Source organism: Somniosus microcephalus, unplaced genomic scaffold (genome assembly GCF_052327205.1).
Source record: "Somniosus microcephalus isolate GS21.2 unplaced genomic scaffold, FLI_Smic_1.0 scaffold558, whole genome shotgun sequence".
Taxonomy (NCBI): Eukaryota; Metazoa; Chordata; class Chondrichthyes; order Squaliformes; family Somniosidae; genus Somniosus; species Somniosus microcephalus.
Window position 1 is genome coordinate 62,979 of NW_028225745.1, and position 16,287 is coordinate 79,265.

General features: G+C 52.3%; 1 protein-coding gene across 2 annotated transcripts in view; it reads left to right on the plus strand.

Annotated features, from left to right (window-relative positions):
* The window catches only part of drc7 (dynein regulatory complex subunit 7), a 166,415-nt gene that overhangs the window by 56,476 nt on the left and 93,652 nt on the right, over positions 1-16,287 (plus strand). For both annotated transcript variants that reach the window (XM_085980801.1, XM_085980799.1), the window contains exon 5: positions 10,319-10,447. In XM_085980801.1, coding sequence (XP_085836927.1) covers positions 10,319-10,447 — 129 coding nt within the window. The remainder of the gene's footprint in view (positions 1-10,318; positions 10,448-16,287) is intronic.

The window sequence follows — 16,287 nt, forward strand, 5'->3', positions numbered from 1 at the left end:
TGTCTAGGGTTATATTATGTTCCCCAAAGTAAAGATAACTCATTTGTAAAAAAAAAACAGTCCAATCTAATTACTGAAGCCAGTTTTATAATTACTATTTACTTATTGTATCACAATATACCTGAAATGTGTTTTTCTGACTTTCTAAGCCTGAAAGTGATAACAATACACTTGCGTTTATATAGCAAGGCCTAGAAATTCAGTTGGTTGCGCCAGCCGTTAGCGCTTTAGGAGGAGTAGATGTCGGGCGCTAGGCGGCTAGCGCCCGGGTGCAGCGCGAACTGCGCCTCGCCCCAACTTCACTAGAGATTTAGTGGCGGCGCAAAGTCTTTGCGCGCGCTCAGCTGCGCGCGCAGATCATGACATCATTTCCTCGTGCAACGCCCTTTGTGCGCCCCCAACCGGAAATTTAGTCGCGACGCCCCATTGTGCGCCTGGCGCCCCCTAGCGACTGTTAGAGTGGAACGGTGCTCAGCCGATGCGGGGCGCGGGGGGCGCAAATTAAAGGGCACTCCTCCTGCAATATAAAAGGCTGCCATTTCGCAGCACTCCTTCTTGAGAAACGGATCTTTGGAGAGAGACCAAGGTAGATAGCTTTCTGCTTTGGCCCAACACTCGGACAGGTACTTCTGGCTTCAGGCCACAGCTTTCCACTAGTCTTTGCCTTCACTGACATCTCATTGTTTGCCAGCATATTATGGGGGCTGCAATGGGTGTCAACGCTGGCTTTCTCAATTACATCCAAAGGGCTCACAGACGCCGTGAGAGAGTGGCAGCCCTGGCTAGACGGAGAGGGGGCAACAGGCGTCGGCAAGGGAGGCCTTACCCACCCAGGGTATACCGCCAGCAGTTCTCCTATCTCAACATGTCTGAGGAGCAGTGTGTTCGGAGGCTGCGATTCAGAAGGGACGTGGTCACAGAGATCTGCCAGCTACTTGGCGGTGATCTGCAGCCACAGCTGAGGAGCAGGACGTCTCTGTCGGTGGCAGTGAAGGTGACGGTGGCTCTCAACTTCTATGCCACCGGCTCCTTCCAATCCGCTACTGGGGACATTGCCAACATTTCCCAGTTCGCCGTGCATTGCTGCATCCGCCAGGTGACCAATGCCCTTTTCAAAAGGAGACGTCAGTTCATCTCCTTCTCCATGGCCCTTGCCAAGCAGCAACAGCGTGCAATGGGCTTTGCAGCATTCGTGGGCTTCCCCATGGTGCAGGGCGCCATTGACTGCACGCATGTGGCTTTGCGGGCACCTCTGGAGAATGCCGAGGATTACCGCAACTGGAAGGGCTACCATTCGCTGAACGTCCAGCTGGTGTGTGACCACAGGCAGCTCATCCTAGCTGTCAATGCCCGCTTTCCAGGCAGCAGCCACGATGCCTTCATCCTGCGACAGACTTCTGTGGCAGACATGTTCCAGGCCCAGCCTCACCCACGAGGATGGCTTATCGGGGACAAAGGCTATCCTTTGTGTACCTGGCTGATGACCCCGCTCCGTGCGCCCAGCACCCCTGCTGAAGAGGGATACAACGAGAGCCATCAAGCGACCAGGAACATCATCGAACAAACAATCGGCGTCCTGAAGCAATGGTTCCGCTGTCTGGATCGTTCCGGTGGAGCCCTACAGTATTCGCCGGAGCGAGTCTCCCATTTCGTGGTCGTTTGCTGCATGCTGCACAACCTGGCTATCCGCAGGACTCAGCCACTGCCACCAGAGATTGGAGGACCACCTGAGGAGGAGGAGGAGGAGGAGGACGACCAGCACAGGAGGGAGGCAGAAAGTGCAAGGGCCGCCCGTCGCCGGCTTATTGAACGTCGGTTCTAGGCCCCCTCTCAGGGACTGGCTTGTGCCAATGTCAGCAGATGAATGTAGCCGCTCCACAAGCCCTCAGCCGAGCAGGGCAACCAGGACTTAACCAAAAAACCATGCACACTGCAATTTAACAGCAATAATTTATTGAAAACCTCTGCCCTTCCCACATTACATGCTCATGTGGAGAAGCCCCCTCCAAAAACACAAAACTACCAGTCTCGGCCTTACAAAAAGAAAGAAACACACCAGTCTCGGCCTTACAAAAAGAAAGAAAGACACCAGTCTCGGCCTTACAAAAAGAAAGAAAGACACCAGTCTCGGCCTTACACAAAAACAACTGTACCAGTGTCGGCCTTACAACAAGCACCAGGCATTTGTGCATACCTCTACTTTTTTGCCCTGCGAGGGCGATGCCTTGCGCATCCTTGCCTGGCCCCTGCCCGCCCTGCTGCTCCTCCTCAATGGGAGCCCAGTGGCTGCAGCAAGGCTGGGGGAAGGCTGCTGAGGGGCAGATGGCGAGACGGCAGATGCCCTTGGGGGTCGGCCTGCACCAGCTCTGGCCTTGGAGTGGCCGGCTGCTGACTGCTCCAACTCTGGCTGGGCAGCAGCAGTCTGTCCAGCAGCTCGTGGCAGCTGCAATGGCAGAGTGGCAGTGTCGGCTGCAGGAATGGTGGCAACCTGGCAGATCGCAGGTGCTCGCTGGTCGCCTGAGACATTGGCACTCGCACGGGCCAGCACTGCAGCATGCACAGCAAACAGCTGAAGAACAGACTGCTGGGCTGCTGCTGCGCGGCGAGTGCCCTGGCGATGCCTGGCTGATCCAGCGAGGGTGGCAGCAGTTAGTGCCCGTGTGGCCCTGGTCTGTGTCCGCATGACACCAGCCAGTGAATGGACGGCACGACTGAGCACTTGGCTAGAAGCCGACTGTGCCGCCGCGAAATCCTGCAGACTCCTGGCCTGTGCTGCACTGAATAGTTCCAGACTCCTGGCCTGTGCTGCACTGAATTGTTGCAGACTCCTGGCCTGTGCTGCTCTGAATTGCTGCACACTCCTTGACAGAGACTCTATGGAGTCAGGCATCCTTGCCACTGCAGCCATGAGCTCAGTGTGCCTGCGCTCAGCCTGGACGGCCATTTCCTCTAGGAGGCGCACCTCCTCTGCGCTGACCGTCGCAGGACTGGAGGCCGCACTCACCCTCTGGGGAGAAGTCCGCCGAGCTTCCCCACCCCTCCCGCGTTGCTGCAGGCCGCTGGGCCCCGGAGCTTCACTCTCCTCCGACCCTTCCCCCCGGCTCCCCTCCAGGGAAGACGTGTCCCCTACATCGCCATGGGCTGGCGCGGCTGAGGGTGGCACTGATGGGCCGGCTTCCTCTTCCTCCTCCTCGTCTTCCGAAGGGCTGACAGTGGCAGCTTGAGGGCCCGCCTCCTCACCTGGCGATTCAACGTCTGAAAGCAGGAAGGCACAAGAGTAGCTTTAGAGTGAGGACAGGGCGGCAGCGAGGGAGGCATGAGTGGTGCCATTCACCGCATTGGTCAGACAGTGGCAAAGGATGCTGATCTGATGCGCAAGTGGAACGAGAGAGGTCCAAAAGGTGATGCCCTTACCATTGGTGCCCAGAACAGGGTCGGCATCTCCACTGGCGACGGGGCCAATCAGCTGGCCTACCATAATGCGCTCCACACGCTGGTCGAGGTCGGAGAGCTCTTTGCGGTCAGGACGGCCTCCCCCGGTCTCAGTTCGGTTGCGCCGGTTGTGCGCCACCTTGGCCTGCAAGAGAAAGGATGGCCTCTAATAGCTTGTACATTGTGTGTGGTGTATGTAACCTGTACCACCTTAAGAGACTACCTTAAGAGATGGACTACTTTCTCTTGGCTACTGTATATTGTAGTACCGGTGGTGACCACACCGGTATATAAACTCTGTGTAGTAATTTGCTAAGCAGTTCAGCCCTGACCTTCGATTAGTAAAGACCTGTTTAAGTTATTCTTGTTGTCTGTGTCCAGTGATTTAGAATAAGCATATCTGGGACACTCAGACTCAACAGTGTGTAGCCCTGATCTTGTCTGCAATGCCTCCCATGGTCGAATAGCTTGTACAGTGTGTAGCCCTGATTTTGTCTGCACTGCCTCCCATGGTCGAATAGCTTGTACAGTGTGTAGCCCTGATCTTGTCTGCAATGCCTCCCATGGTCGAATAGCTTGGACAGTGTGTAAAGTGCTGAATGTGCAATTGATTTTCATGCCAGTCCCATAGCTGTTGGATGAGGGCTGGCCATTAGGGCTTTCAGGTCCCTTTGCCCATAATGTGAGGTGCACATGCAAGGATGAGGAGGACACTGGAAAGGGTACTCACCCTGACAACCCGAGTGAGGTCGTTGAACTTCTTCCGGCATTGCACAGGAGTCCTCGCAACCACGCTGTTGGAAGACACCCTGTTGGACACCTCCCTCCAGGCTTTCCGGTAGGCGCTGGGCAGCGGCCTCTTGCCACCTTCTGGGAACAAAACATGGCGCCTGTGCTCCACTCCGCCAACCAGCAGCCTCAGGTCACCGTCGCTGAAGCGCTGCGCTCTCTCCCTGGCCTTCTCCATAGTCCTGGGCGTTGTACAGGTGAAGCTGAAGTGGTCAGGCCTAGGTTGAGGGCTGCAGTGTGCAGGGCGTGGCAGGCAAACAAATCCACCCTCCCCCTTTAAGAGATGACCGGCGCCAGAGTGTCTGCCGTCAATCAAGAACTCGCCGCACCTGCGCTGCGCCCGGCCTCGGGGGTATCGCTCAGCACCGCCGGCTTAGCGCCTAAAGCTAGTCGTGCATCGCCTGTTTTAGCGCAGCAGCAACCTCTTGGGGCGATGCGACTGAATATCGGCGAAGGGGGCGCGACTTTGCGCCGGGCGCAAACTTTAGCGGCCGCCCGACTTTACCGCCCCAAAAGTGGCTATACTGAATTTCTAGGCCCAACTGTTTTGTAAGAAAGAACTTGAATTCACATCGCACCTTATCAAGACTTATCAATGCTTGTCACAGTCAATGAAGAACTTTTGAAGTGCAGTCACTATTTTGTAAGCAAACGTGGCAGCCAATTTGAGCACAGCAAGGTCCCACAAACTGCAAATGAGACAAATGACCTGTTTTTTTGTGCTGGAATTGGTTGAGGGAATAATATTAGCCAGGACACTGGAAGAACTGCCTGAAAACTGTAGGTAAACATGCCAGCCATTCTGGGCAACCTCCAACAAATAACCATATCAGCTTAGCTCAGCGCCCTCACCTGAGTCAGAAGTTTATGGGTTCAAGCCTCTTCAAGTGGGCATAAAAGATCTCATGGCACTATTTGAAGAAAAGCAAGGAGTTATCTTCATTCGTGCAGATTGTGTGCTAATTGCCATTGCACTTCAAAAGTAATACATTGGTTGTAAAGTGCTTTGGGATGTCCCAAGGAAGTGATGAGGTGCGATATAACTGTAAGCTAGTTGCTTCTTTTCTGTCTCTGCTGGGAGATAGATGCTACAGGTTCTGTTCCGTTCCATTCACTTATCATGGCTCAGATTTGAAACCGAGGGTAGTGGGGTGGGGGGGTGGGCTGGGGATCAGAACTCCCTCCTCACACTCTGACATTAATGGTTTGTGCTCCAACCCTTGCAGCAACCCCACTTTGTGGGATTTGTGTGCAGACGAGAGTACCATTATGTAATTGGTCATCAGATGAGGTTATTGCACCGTGATAGTACCCCGTGCCACAAATTACTTTTAGCATCATTTGAACAAAAGTAGCACATAGATTTCAATAGTGCACTGCAAGCTGTGGTGCTGCAGCAGATGCAGTCTTTCCCCAGCCACGAGTACAGTGGAGTTTTCTGAACAGATCTGTTCCGGGCAATGAGTCTCCCCCAAAGCTCCCCAGTATAGTGATGGTATTAAAGGACTGATTTCTCAAAATTGCACTGTGATTGCCTGCTGGGAACACGTATTGGGAATTCGGGTGTGCGATTTTTCCTTTCAGAACATTGCGGCCCAAATTCACAATGCAGTCTACTCCTCTTAATCCAAAGTCACTTAAGTGGAATCACCTGTTCAATCTAAGTTTTTTTCCCAGCAAAAAAAGTGCTTGAGTTATTTAAATCACCTCACTTGAACTACTGGATTACTTGAATTTTTTTTCAAGCAAAACATTTTTTTAATTTAAATGATCCTTGGCATTAAAAACAGAGGCATAGAGTACAAAAGCAAGGAAGTTATGCTAAACCTTTATTAAACACTGGATATGCCCCAGCTGGAGTATTGCATCCAATTCTGGGCACCACACTTTAGGAAGGATGTCAAGGCCTTTGGAGAGGGGCAGAGGAGATTTACTAGACTGGTACTAGAATGGTGAAAGCGTGAGCAGAACGCGGAAATCTGAGAAATAAATTTAGAAGTGACGTCACTGCTGCGGAGCAAGTGGATTGGTGGGTAACAGATCAAGTACTTGGAGTAAAAAGCAACGGGAGAGAGCGGCCCTGAGAGTATAAAACGGTGGGAGAGAGAGGGCCTGGGAGCATCAGGGAGAGAGGTAAAAAACACCTAAAGTGACGTCAGCACAAGGGAAGGAGCTGATTGGTGGGTAGTTGGTGAGGTTTTGTTTGTCCGGATCAGGGACAAGTCTTAGTTTATTTCTGCTAAGTAGTCTAATAAATAGAGGCTAGGCAGGGCACCTCAGTCCTGTCGAATGCACATCCTGTGCCATGTGGAAACTCCAGGATGCTTCTCGTGTCCTGGACAACCACATGTGCAGGAAGTGCCGTCAGCTGGAGGAGCTCGAGCTCCGGGTTTAGGAACTGAGGCAGCAGCTGATGTCACTGCAATGCATCCGCGAGGCTGAGAGCTTCGTGGATTGCACGTTTCAGGAGGTGGTCACCCCGCAACTTAAAAGTGTGCAGGCAGAGAGGGAATGGGTGTCCACCAAACAGACAAGGAGGACCAGACAGGTAGCACAGGAGTCCCCTGAGTGCATCTCGCTCTCTAACCAGTACTCGTGAGGGCGATGGTTCCTCCAGGGAGTACAGCCAGAGCCAAGTCCATGACACCATGGTTGGCTCAGCTGTATAAGGGGTGAGGAGGAAAGCAACAGTGATAGGGAATTCAATATTTAGGGGAACAGATAGGCGTTTCTGCAGCCATAGATGTGACTCCAGGATGGTATGTTGTCTCCCTGGTGTCAGGGTCAAGGATGTCACTGAGCGGCTGCAGGACATGCTGAGGGGGGAGGGTGAACAACCAGAGGTCATGGTCCATATTGGTACCAATGATATAGGTAGAAAGAGAGATGAGGTCCTGCAGGCAGATTTTAGGGAGCTAGGAAAGAGATTAAAAAGCAGGACCTCAAAGGTGGTAATCTCCAAATTACTCCCAGTGCCACACGCTAGTGAGTACAGAAATAGGAGGATAGAGCGGATGAATGCATGGCTGGCGAGATGGTGCAGGAGGGAGGGCTTCAGATTACTGAGGCACTGGGACAAGTTCTAGCGGAGGTGGGACATGTACAAGCTGGATGGGTTGCACCTCAACAGGGCTGGGATCAATATCATCGCAAGGGGGCGGGGGTGTGGGGGGTGTGGTGCGGTTGTTGCTAGTGCTGTTGGGGAGGGTTTAAACTAGCTTGGCAGGGGGGTGGGAACCTGAGCGTAGATTCAGAAGGGAGAGAAGCAAAACTGGTAATGGAAGGCAGTAAATTAGTAAGAGTGTTTGGAAGGCAGAGGAAACAAAGGCTAGAAAATAGACAACAAAGGAATGCTTAATAATAATAATGGTATATATTTCAATGCAAGGAGTCAGTGAATAAGATAGATGAGCTGAGGGCACAGATAAACACGTGGAAGTATATCATAGCTATTACTGAAACATGGCTGAATGAAGGGCAGTAGCTCAACATTCCTGGTTACAGGGTTTTCAGACGAGATAGAGAAGAGCATAAAAAAAGGAGGGGGGATGCAATATTGGTTAAAGAAACAACTATAGCCGTAAGGAGGAATGATATGTTACAAGGATCATCAAATGAGGCCCTATGGGTTGAAATGAAGAACAAAAAAGGGCAATCACACCACTGCTGGGAGTGTACTATAGATCCCCAAACAGACAAAGGGAGAAAGAAGAGCAAATATGTCGGCAGATTTCTGAGAAGTGCAAAAACAATAGGGCAGTAACAATAGGGGATTTCAACTACCCTAACATTAACTGGGATAGAATCAGTGTAAAAGGTATAGAGAGCACAGAATTCTTAAAATGCATTCAGGAGAACTTTATTAGCCAATACTTAGCAAGCCCAACAAGAGAAAGGGCAGTTCTGGACTTAGTTTTAGGGAATGAAGCTGGGCAGGTGGAAGAGGTATCACTGGGAGAGCATTTTGGTGGTAGTGATCATAATTCCGTTAGATTTAGCGCAGTTATGGAAAAGGACAAAGATAGACCAGGAGTAAAAGTTCTCAATTGGGAAAAGGCCAATTTTATTAAGCTGAGATGTGATTTAGCAAAAGTAGACTGGAAACAGCTACTTGAAGGTAAATTGGTGTCAGAGCAGTGGGAGGCATTCAAGGAGGAGATAGTGAGGGTTCAGAGCAAAGAAAAATGGACTCCCAAAATCCAGAGGGCCCCTGGATGTTAAGGGGCATACAGGGTAGGATAAGGCAAAAAAGGGAAGTTTGTGTTAGATACCAATAGCTCAATACTGCAGAAAGCCTAGAGGAGTATAGAAAGTGCAGGGGTGAAATTAAAAAGGAAATTAGGAAAGCAAAGAGAGGGCATGAAAAAATATTGGCAAGTAAAAACTAGGAAATCCCAAAGATGTTTTATAAATACACAAAGATCAAAAAGATAACTAAGGAAAGAGTCGGGCCTATTAGGGACTATAAAGGTTGGATCCAAAATTGGCTCAGTGGCAGGAAGCAAAGGGTAATGGTCAAGGGGTGTTTTTGTGACTGGAAGTCTGTTTCCAGTGGGGTTCCGCACAGCTCAGTACTAGGTCCCTTGCTTTTTGTGGTATATATCAATGATTTAGACTTCAATGTAGGGGACATGATTAAGAAGTTTGCAGATAATACAAAAATTGGCCTTGTGGTTGATAGTGAGGAAGAAAGCTGTAGACTGCAGGAAGATATCAATGGACTGGTCAGGTGGGCCGAAAAGTGGCAAATGGAATTCAATCTGGAGAAGTGTGAGGTAATTCATTTGGGGAGGGCTAACAAGGCAAGGGAATACACAATAAATGGTAGAAGTGTAGTCGAACAGAGGGTCCTTGGAGTGCAAGTCCACAGATCCCTGAAGGTAGCAGGACAGTTAGATAGGGTGGTTAAGAAGGCATACGGGATACTTTCCTTTATTAGCTGAGGCATAGAATATAAGAGCAGGGAGGTTATGCTAGAACTGTATAAAACACTAGTTAGCCCACAGCTAGAGTACTGCGTACAGTTCTGGTCATCACATTACAGGAAAGATGTGATTGCATCAGAGAGGGTACAGAGGAGAATTATGAGGATGTTGCCAGGACTGGGGAATTTTAGCTATGAGGAAAGATTGGATAGGCTAGGGTTGTTTTCTTTGGAATAGAGGCGGCTGAGGGGGGATTTAATTGAGATGTATAAAATTATGAGGGGCCGAGATAGAGTGGATAGGAAGGACCTATTTCCCTTAGTAGAGAGGTCAATAACCAGGGGGCAAAGATTTAAAGTAATTGGTAGAAAGATTAGAGGGGAGTTGAGGAGAAACTTCTTCACCCAGAGGGTGGTGGGGGTCTGGAACTCACTGCCTGAAAGGGTGGTAGAGGCAGAAACCCGCATCGCATTTAAAAAGTACTTGGATATGCACTTGAAGTGCCGTAACCTACAAGGCTACGGACCAAGAGCTGGAAAGTGGGATTAGGGGGGATAGCTCTTTTTCAGCCGAATGGCCTCTTTCTGTGCCGTAAACTTCTTTAATCCAACAGGGATTAGGGATGTCAGTAATGTGGAAAGACTAGAGATGCTGGGATCGTTCTTCTGAGATCAGAGAAGGTTAAGGGAAGATTTAATAGAGGTGTTCAAAATGATTAGGTGTTTTAGAGTAGATATGGAGAAACTGTTTCCAGTGGCAGGAGGGCCAGTAACCAGGGGACACAGATTTAAGATCATTGGTAAAAAACCCGGGGGCAGCTGAGGAGGATTTTTTTTACTGCAGCGAGTTATGATGATCTGGAATGCGCTGCCTGAAAGGATGGTGGAAACAGATTCAATAGTAACTTCCAAAAGGGAATTGGATAAATAGTTGAAACGGAAAAATTCACAGGGCTATGGGGAAAGAGCAGGGGGAGTGGGACTAATTAGATGGCTTTTTCAAAGAGGCGGCACAGGCACGATGGGCCAAATGGCCTCCTTCTGTGCTTTAAGATTCACTGATTCTATTTTATTTTAAAAAATGACACTCACCCAGGGAGCACGATCACATTAAATTGGCCCACAAATCTGTAAGAAACAGTAAAATTAAAGTGATTTTTGTACTTCTCACAGACATTGAAACACGCTGTCCAAAAGGAGAGAAAATAATTCAATATAAGAAGGCGAATTTAGAAAAGTATGCGCCATACTTGAACATAGATGGGATGGTGAAGCGACTGATTGAATATGAGGACATCGAATGTAAGTTTTAGTCATTTTACATGCTTTCATCAGCTTTCTTTTCTGTTATCTCCCTCCTCTCCTGAAGGTGCTGGCTCATGTCAGGGACAGTTTAATGGCTGCTGGCAGCTCAGGTCAGCCAGTCTTGTGTGAGCCTTGGGAATGTGTGACAACAAGCTATTGAGGCATCACAGCCGAGCCCGTTCGGTCCTCATCCAGTGTCCACACAGTTATGCACTGTCCAGCAACCGGCGGGGGCGGTGCGGGGGGGGGAGTGGTGTCACTGTGTCGCTGGGATCCAGAGATCAGAAACAGACCGGTGATGGACCTGGTCTGTATGGATCAGTCCCAATACAGTGTCCACTCCACACGGTCATGCACTGTCTAGCAAGGGGAGGTCACTGTGTGACGATCAGGAGATCAGCAATGGACCGGCGATGGAACCTGGGAACTTCCTGGTCTGTATGACTCAGTCCCAATATAGTATCCACTCCACGCAGTCATGCACTTTCCAGCAGGAGTCATTATCTGGCGATCAGGAGATCAACAATCTCGACACAGGCTGATGATGGAACCTTGGAACTTCCTGGCCTGTATGGCTCAGTACTAAACTAGCAAGCGCACATTGGGAGCTAATTTTTATTTGTTGCATGTTTTCAATGACATTTTAACCCCCTTTTGTCAACTAAGTAGCAACTCTCCACGATAAGTGTGGGCTTTCTGTCGGTAAGACTGATTAACAGAAGCTGAATATTTGAGCGCAGTCTGCCTGTGAGGGTCCTCGTCTGCCCGCCACGCACATCGGGAAATCATGGGCACGCAGAACACAGAGAAATCTAGAGGCAAATCACATGCGGCATGTGGGCAGGCTCTCAGGTTTCCCTCCCATGGATGAGATTTAGTAAATTGTTAACATAAATATTGTCATAAATCAAATTAGAATATCAGAGAGTTCAGGTCCCTGGAAAATTGTGTACAAAACTTTAAGCAAGTTTATCATTTAAGCTCGTATCCTACAGCCTTGTCCAAATAGGCACAGATTGTTTTACTGATTTGCTTTCAGACAATTTGATAAGGCTATTAAAATGGCATATGGGATCCTTGGCCTAGAAATTCATTGTAGCCACTTTTGGGGCGGTAAATGCGGGCGGCCGCTAAAGTTTGCGCCCGGCACAAAATCGAGGCCACTTCTCCGATATTCATTAGCTTCGCCCTAAGAGTTTGCTCGAGCGCTAAAACTGGCGCTGCATGCCTCTCTTTAGGCGCTAAGCCGGAGGTGCTGAGCGAGAGCGCCGAGGCCGGGCGCAGCGCAGGTGCGGCCATCTCGTGATTGACAGCAGACACCCTGGCGCCGGCCAGCTCTTAAGGGGGAAGGGTCGACTTGGTCTGCTGCCACGCCCTGGATAGTGGAGCCCTCCAGCTAGGCCTGAACACTGCTGCTGGACCCAAATAGTGCCTGAAGCCATGCAGAAGGCCCGTGAACGAGCGCGGCGCTTCTCAGAGCTTGATCTGAGTGTGCTGGTTGGTGGTGTGGAGAAGAGGCGCCATATTATGTACCCGGACAATGGCAGGAAGGTGCCGGTCCGCGTCTACCGGAGAGCCTGGAGGCATGTCGCCAGCAAGGTGTCAGCCAACAGCGAGGTCCCCAGGAGCGCTGTCCAATGCCGCAAAAAGTTTAATGACCTCACTCGGATTGTCAGGGTGAGTACCCTTTCCAGTGTCCTCCTCATCCTTGCATGTGCACCTCACATTATGGGCAAAGGGACCTGAAAGCCCTAATGGCCAGCCCTCATCCAGCAGCTATGGGACAGGCATGAACATCAATTGCACATTCTGCACTTAACACACTGGCCAAGCTATTCCACCATGGGAGGCAGTGCACACAAGATCAGGGCGACACACTGGCCAGGCTATTCCACCATGGGAGGCAGTGCACACAAGATCAGGGCTACACACTGGCCAGGCTATTCCACCATGGGAGGCAGTGCACACAAGATCAGGGCGACACACTGGCCAGGCTATTCCACCATGGGAGGCAGTGCACACAAGATCAGGGCGACACACTGGCCAGGCTATTCCACCATGGGAGGCAGTGCACACAAGATCAGGGCTACACACTGTACTTAGAGGCTGTCCTTTCTCTTGCAGGCCAAGCTGGCCAATAATAAGAAGAGCCAGACTGCGACCGGGGGAGGCCGACCCCAGATCCAGCCACTCACCGAGCTGCAACATCGCGTGGAGCGCATCATGGGTGGCCGGGTGATTGGCCCCGTTGCATGTGGAGATGCCGACCCTGTTCTGGGCACCAATGGTAAGGACATCACCTTTTGGACCTCTCTCGTCCCACTTGCACATCAGATCTACATCCTTTGCCACTGTCCGACCAATGCGCTGAATGCCACCACTCATGCATCCCTCGCTGACGCCCTCTCCTCACTCTAAAGCTACTCTTGTGCCTTCCTGCTTTCAGATGGTGAGGAGGAGGTCCCTGAACTTGCCAGTGACAGCCCCTCAGAAGAGGAGGAGGAGGAGGAGCAAGAGGAAGGCGGCCCATCAGGCGAACCCTCAGCCGCGCCAACCCATGCGAATGTAGGGGACACGTCTTCCCTGGAGGGGAGCGTGGCGGATGTGTCGGAGGGGAGGGGAGCTCATGGGACCTGCGGCCTGCAGAAACGCGGGAGGGGGGTGGAAGCTCAGCGGCCTTCTCCCCAGAGGGGGGAAGGGTCGGAGGGGAATCCAATTGCTGGGCCCAGCGGCGTCCAGCAATGCAGGAAGGGTCGGCCAGCTCGGCGGCCTTCTCCCCAGAGGGGGGAAGGGTCGGAGGGGAGTCCAATTGCTGGGCCCAGCGGCGTCCAGCAACGCAGGAAGGGTCGGCCAGCTCGGCGGCCTTCTCCCCAGAGGGACAGTCCGGCCTCCAGTCCGGAGATGGTCTTCGCCGAGGAGATGGAACGCCTCGAGGACTTGTCCGCGGACTCGGAGCGCTGGCACACGGAGCTCATGGGGGTAGTGGCACGGTTGCCTGAGGCCATCGAGTCCCTCTCTCGGAGTGTGACCGACGTCGGGGCCTCACAGGCCATCAGTTTGGTGGAATTCGGGGCAGAGCAGGCAGCGAGTCGGGCGGCATTCGGGGCAGATCAGGCAGCGAGTCGGGCGGCATTCGGGGCAGCTCAGGCAGCGAGTGGGCAGCTGATCAGTGGTGCCGTGCAGTCACTGGGTGCTCTGATGAGGTCACTGAACAGGTCAACACGGGCACTCACTGCTGCCACACTCGCTGTGTCAGCCAGGCATCGCCAGGGCACCCGGCGCGCTGCAGCAGCACAGCGGTCTGTCCCTCGGCAGATTGGTGCGCATGCTGCAGTGCTGGCCTGGGCGAGTGCCAGTGTCTCAGGCGACCAGCGAGCGCCTGCCATCCGCCAGCTTGCCCCCATTCCTCCAGCCGCCACTGCCACTCCCCCAGTGGAGCTGCCAGGAGCTGCTGCAGCGACTGATGCTGGCCAGCCACAGCTGCAGCATTCAACAGCCGCCCGCTCGACGGCCAGACCTCGACTAGGCCGACCCCCAAGGGCATCTGCCGTCACGACATGTGCCCCTCTGGAGCCTGCCCCCAGCCTTGCAGCAGCCAATGGCCTTACTTTGAGGAGGAGCAGCAGGGCGGGCAGGGGCCACACAAAGATGGCCAAGGCATCGCCCTAGCGGGCCAAAAAGTCGAATGTGTGGCCAGTTGTGTTTGTTTTTTGAGGTCGAGAATTGGATGTTTGTTTTTTGAGGCCGAGAATTGGATGTTTGTTTTTTGAAGGCCGAGAATTGGATGTTTGTTTTTTGAAGGCCGAGGATGTGATTTTTGTTTTTTATGAAGGCCGAGGATGACGGCCATTTTAGTTGCACTGTTTTGTTAATCCTCTCCAGGTTGTGGGAGTGAGTAATGTGTTTGAGTGTTTTTTGGGGGTTTCGTCTGTTTTTGGTTTTCATGTGGGAAGGGCCCTGAGTTTGTACAATAAAGCATTTTATTTATTAACATTGTCCATGTTTGATCTTTGAAGTGTTTGTTGCCTTAACCGGCTGAGGGCTTGCGGAGCGGCTGCAATCATGTTCTTTCATTGGCACAAGCCATTCCCTGACAGGGGGCCTAGAAGTGACGTTCAATAAGCCGCCGACGGATGGCCCTTGGACCTTCTGCCTCCCTCCTGGGCTGGTACTCCTCGTCCTCCTCCTCCTCATGCTCCTCCTACTCCTCCTCCTGAGGTGGTGGTCCAACGTGAGGTGGCAGTGCCTGAGTCCTGCGGATAGCCAGGTTGTGCAGCATGCAGCAAACGACGACGAATTGGGAGACTCGCTCCTGCGAATACTGGAGGGCTCCCCCGGAGCGATCGAGACAGCGGAACCGTTGCTTGAGGACGCCGATTGTTTGTTCTATGATGTTCCTAGTCGCTTGATGGCTCTCGTTGTATGCCTCTTCAGCAGGGGTCGTGGGCGCGCGGAGCGGGGTCATTAGCCAGGTACACAAAGGATAGCCTTTGTCTCCGATAAGCCATCCTCTTGGGTGAGGCTGTGCCTGGAACATGTCAGCCACAGTTGTCTGTCGCAGGATAAAGGCATCGTGGCTGCTGCCTGGAAAGCGGGCATTGACAGCTAGGATGCGCTGCCTGTGGCCACACACCAGCTGTACGTTGAGGGAATGGTAGCCCTTCCGGTTGCGGTAATCCTCGGCATGCTCCAGAGGTGCCCGCAAAGCCACATGCGTGCAGTCAATGGCGCCCTGCACCATGGGGAAGCCTGCTATTCTTGCAAATCCCACTGCACGCTGCTGCTGCTTGTCCAGGGTCATGGGGAAGGAGATGAATTGATGTCTCCTTCTGAAAAGGGCATCGGTCACCTGGCAGATGCAGCAATGCACGGCGAACTGGGAGATGTTAGCGATGTCCCCAGCAGCGGATTGGAAGGAGCCGGTGGCATAGAAGTTGAGAGCCACCGTCACCTTCACTGCCACCGACAGAGACGTCCTGCGCATCAGCTGTGGCTGCAGATCTCTGTGAAGCAGCTGGCAGATGTCTGCAACCACCTCCCTTCTGAATCGCAGCCTCCTAACACACATCGCGGCAGACATGGTCAGATAGGAGGACTGCTGGCGGTATACCCTGGGTGGGTAAGGCCTCAGTTGGCGACGCCTGTTGCCCCCTCTGCGTCTAGCCAGGGCTGCCACTCTCTCACGGCGTCTGTAAGCCCTTCTGGCATAAGGCTGAAAGTCAGCGTTGGCACCCAATGCAGCCCCCATTATATGCTGGCAAACACTGAGCTCTCAATGAAGGCAAAGATAATTGCTAAGCTCTGGCCTGAGCCAAAAATACCTGTCCTAGTGTTGGTCCAAACCAGTAAGCTCTCCTCCTTGGTCTCTCTCCAAAAAACCGTTGCACAAGAGTGAATGCTGCAAAATGGCTGGCCTTTATAGTGCAGGGTAAGTGCCCTTTAATTAGCGCTCCCCGCGGCCCGCCTCGGCTGTGTACCGTTCCACTTCACAGTCGTTAGGGCCGCCCGGCGCACAATGGGCCGGCGCGAGTGAAGTTCCGGTTCGGGGCGCACAAAGGGCGTTGCACGACGAAATGATGTCATGATCTGCGCGCGCAGCAGGGCGCGCGCTAAGACTTTGCGCCGGCGCTAAATGTGTACTGAAGTTGGGGCGAGGCGCAGATCGCGCTGCGCCCGGGCGCTAAGCGCCTAGCGCTCGAGATCTACTCCTCCTAAGGCGCTAACGGCTGGCGCGCCCAACTGAATTCCTAGGCCCTTGCCTTTATAAATAGAGGCATAGCGTACAAAAGCAAAGAATTTATGCTAAACCTTTATAAATCACTGGTTAAGCCCCAGCT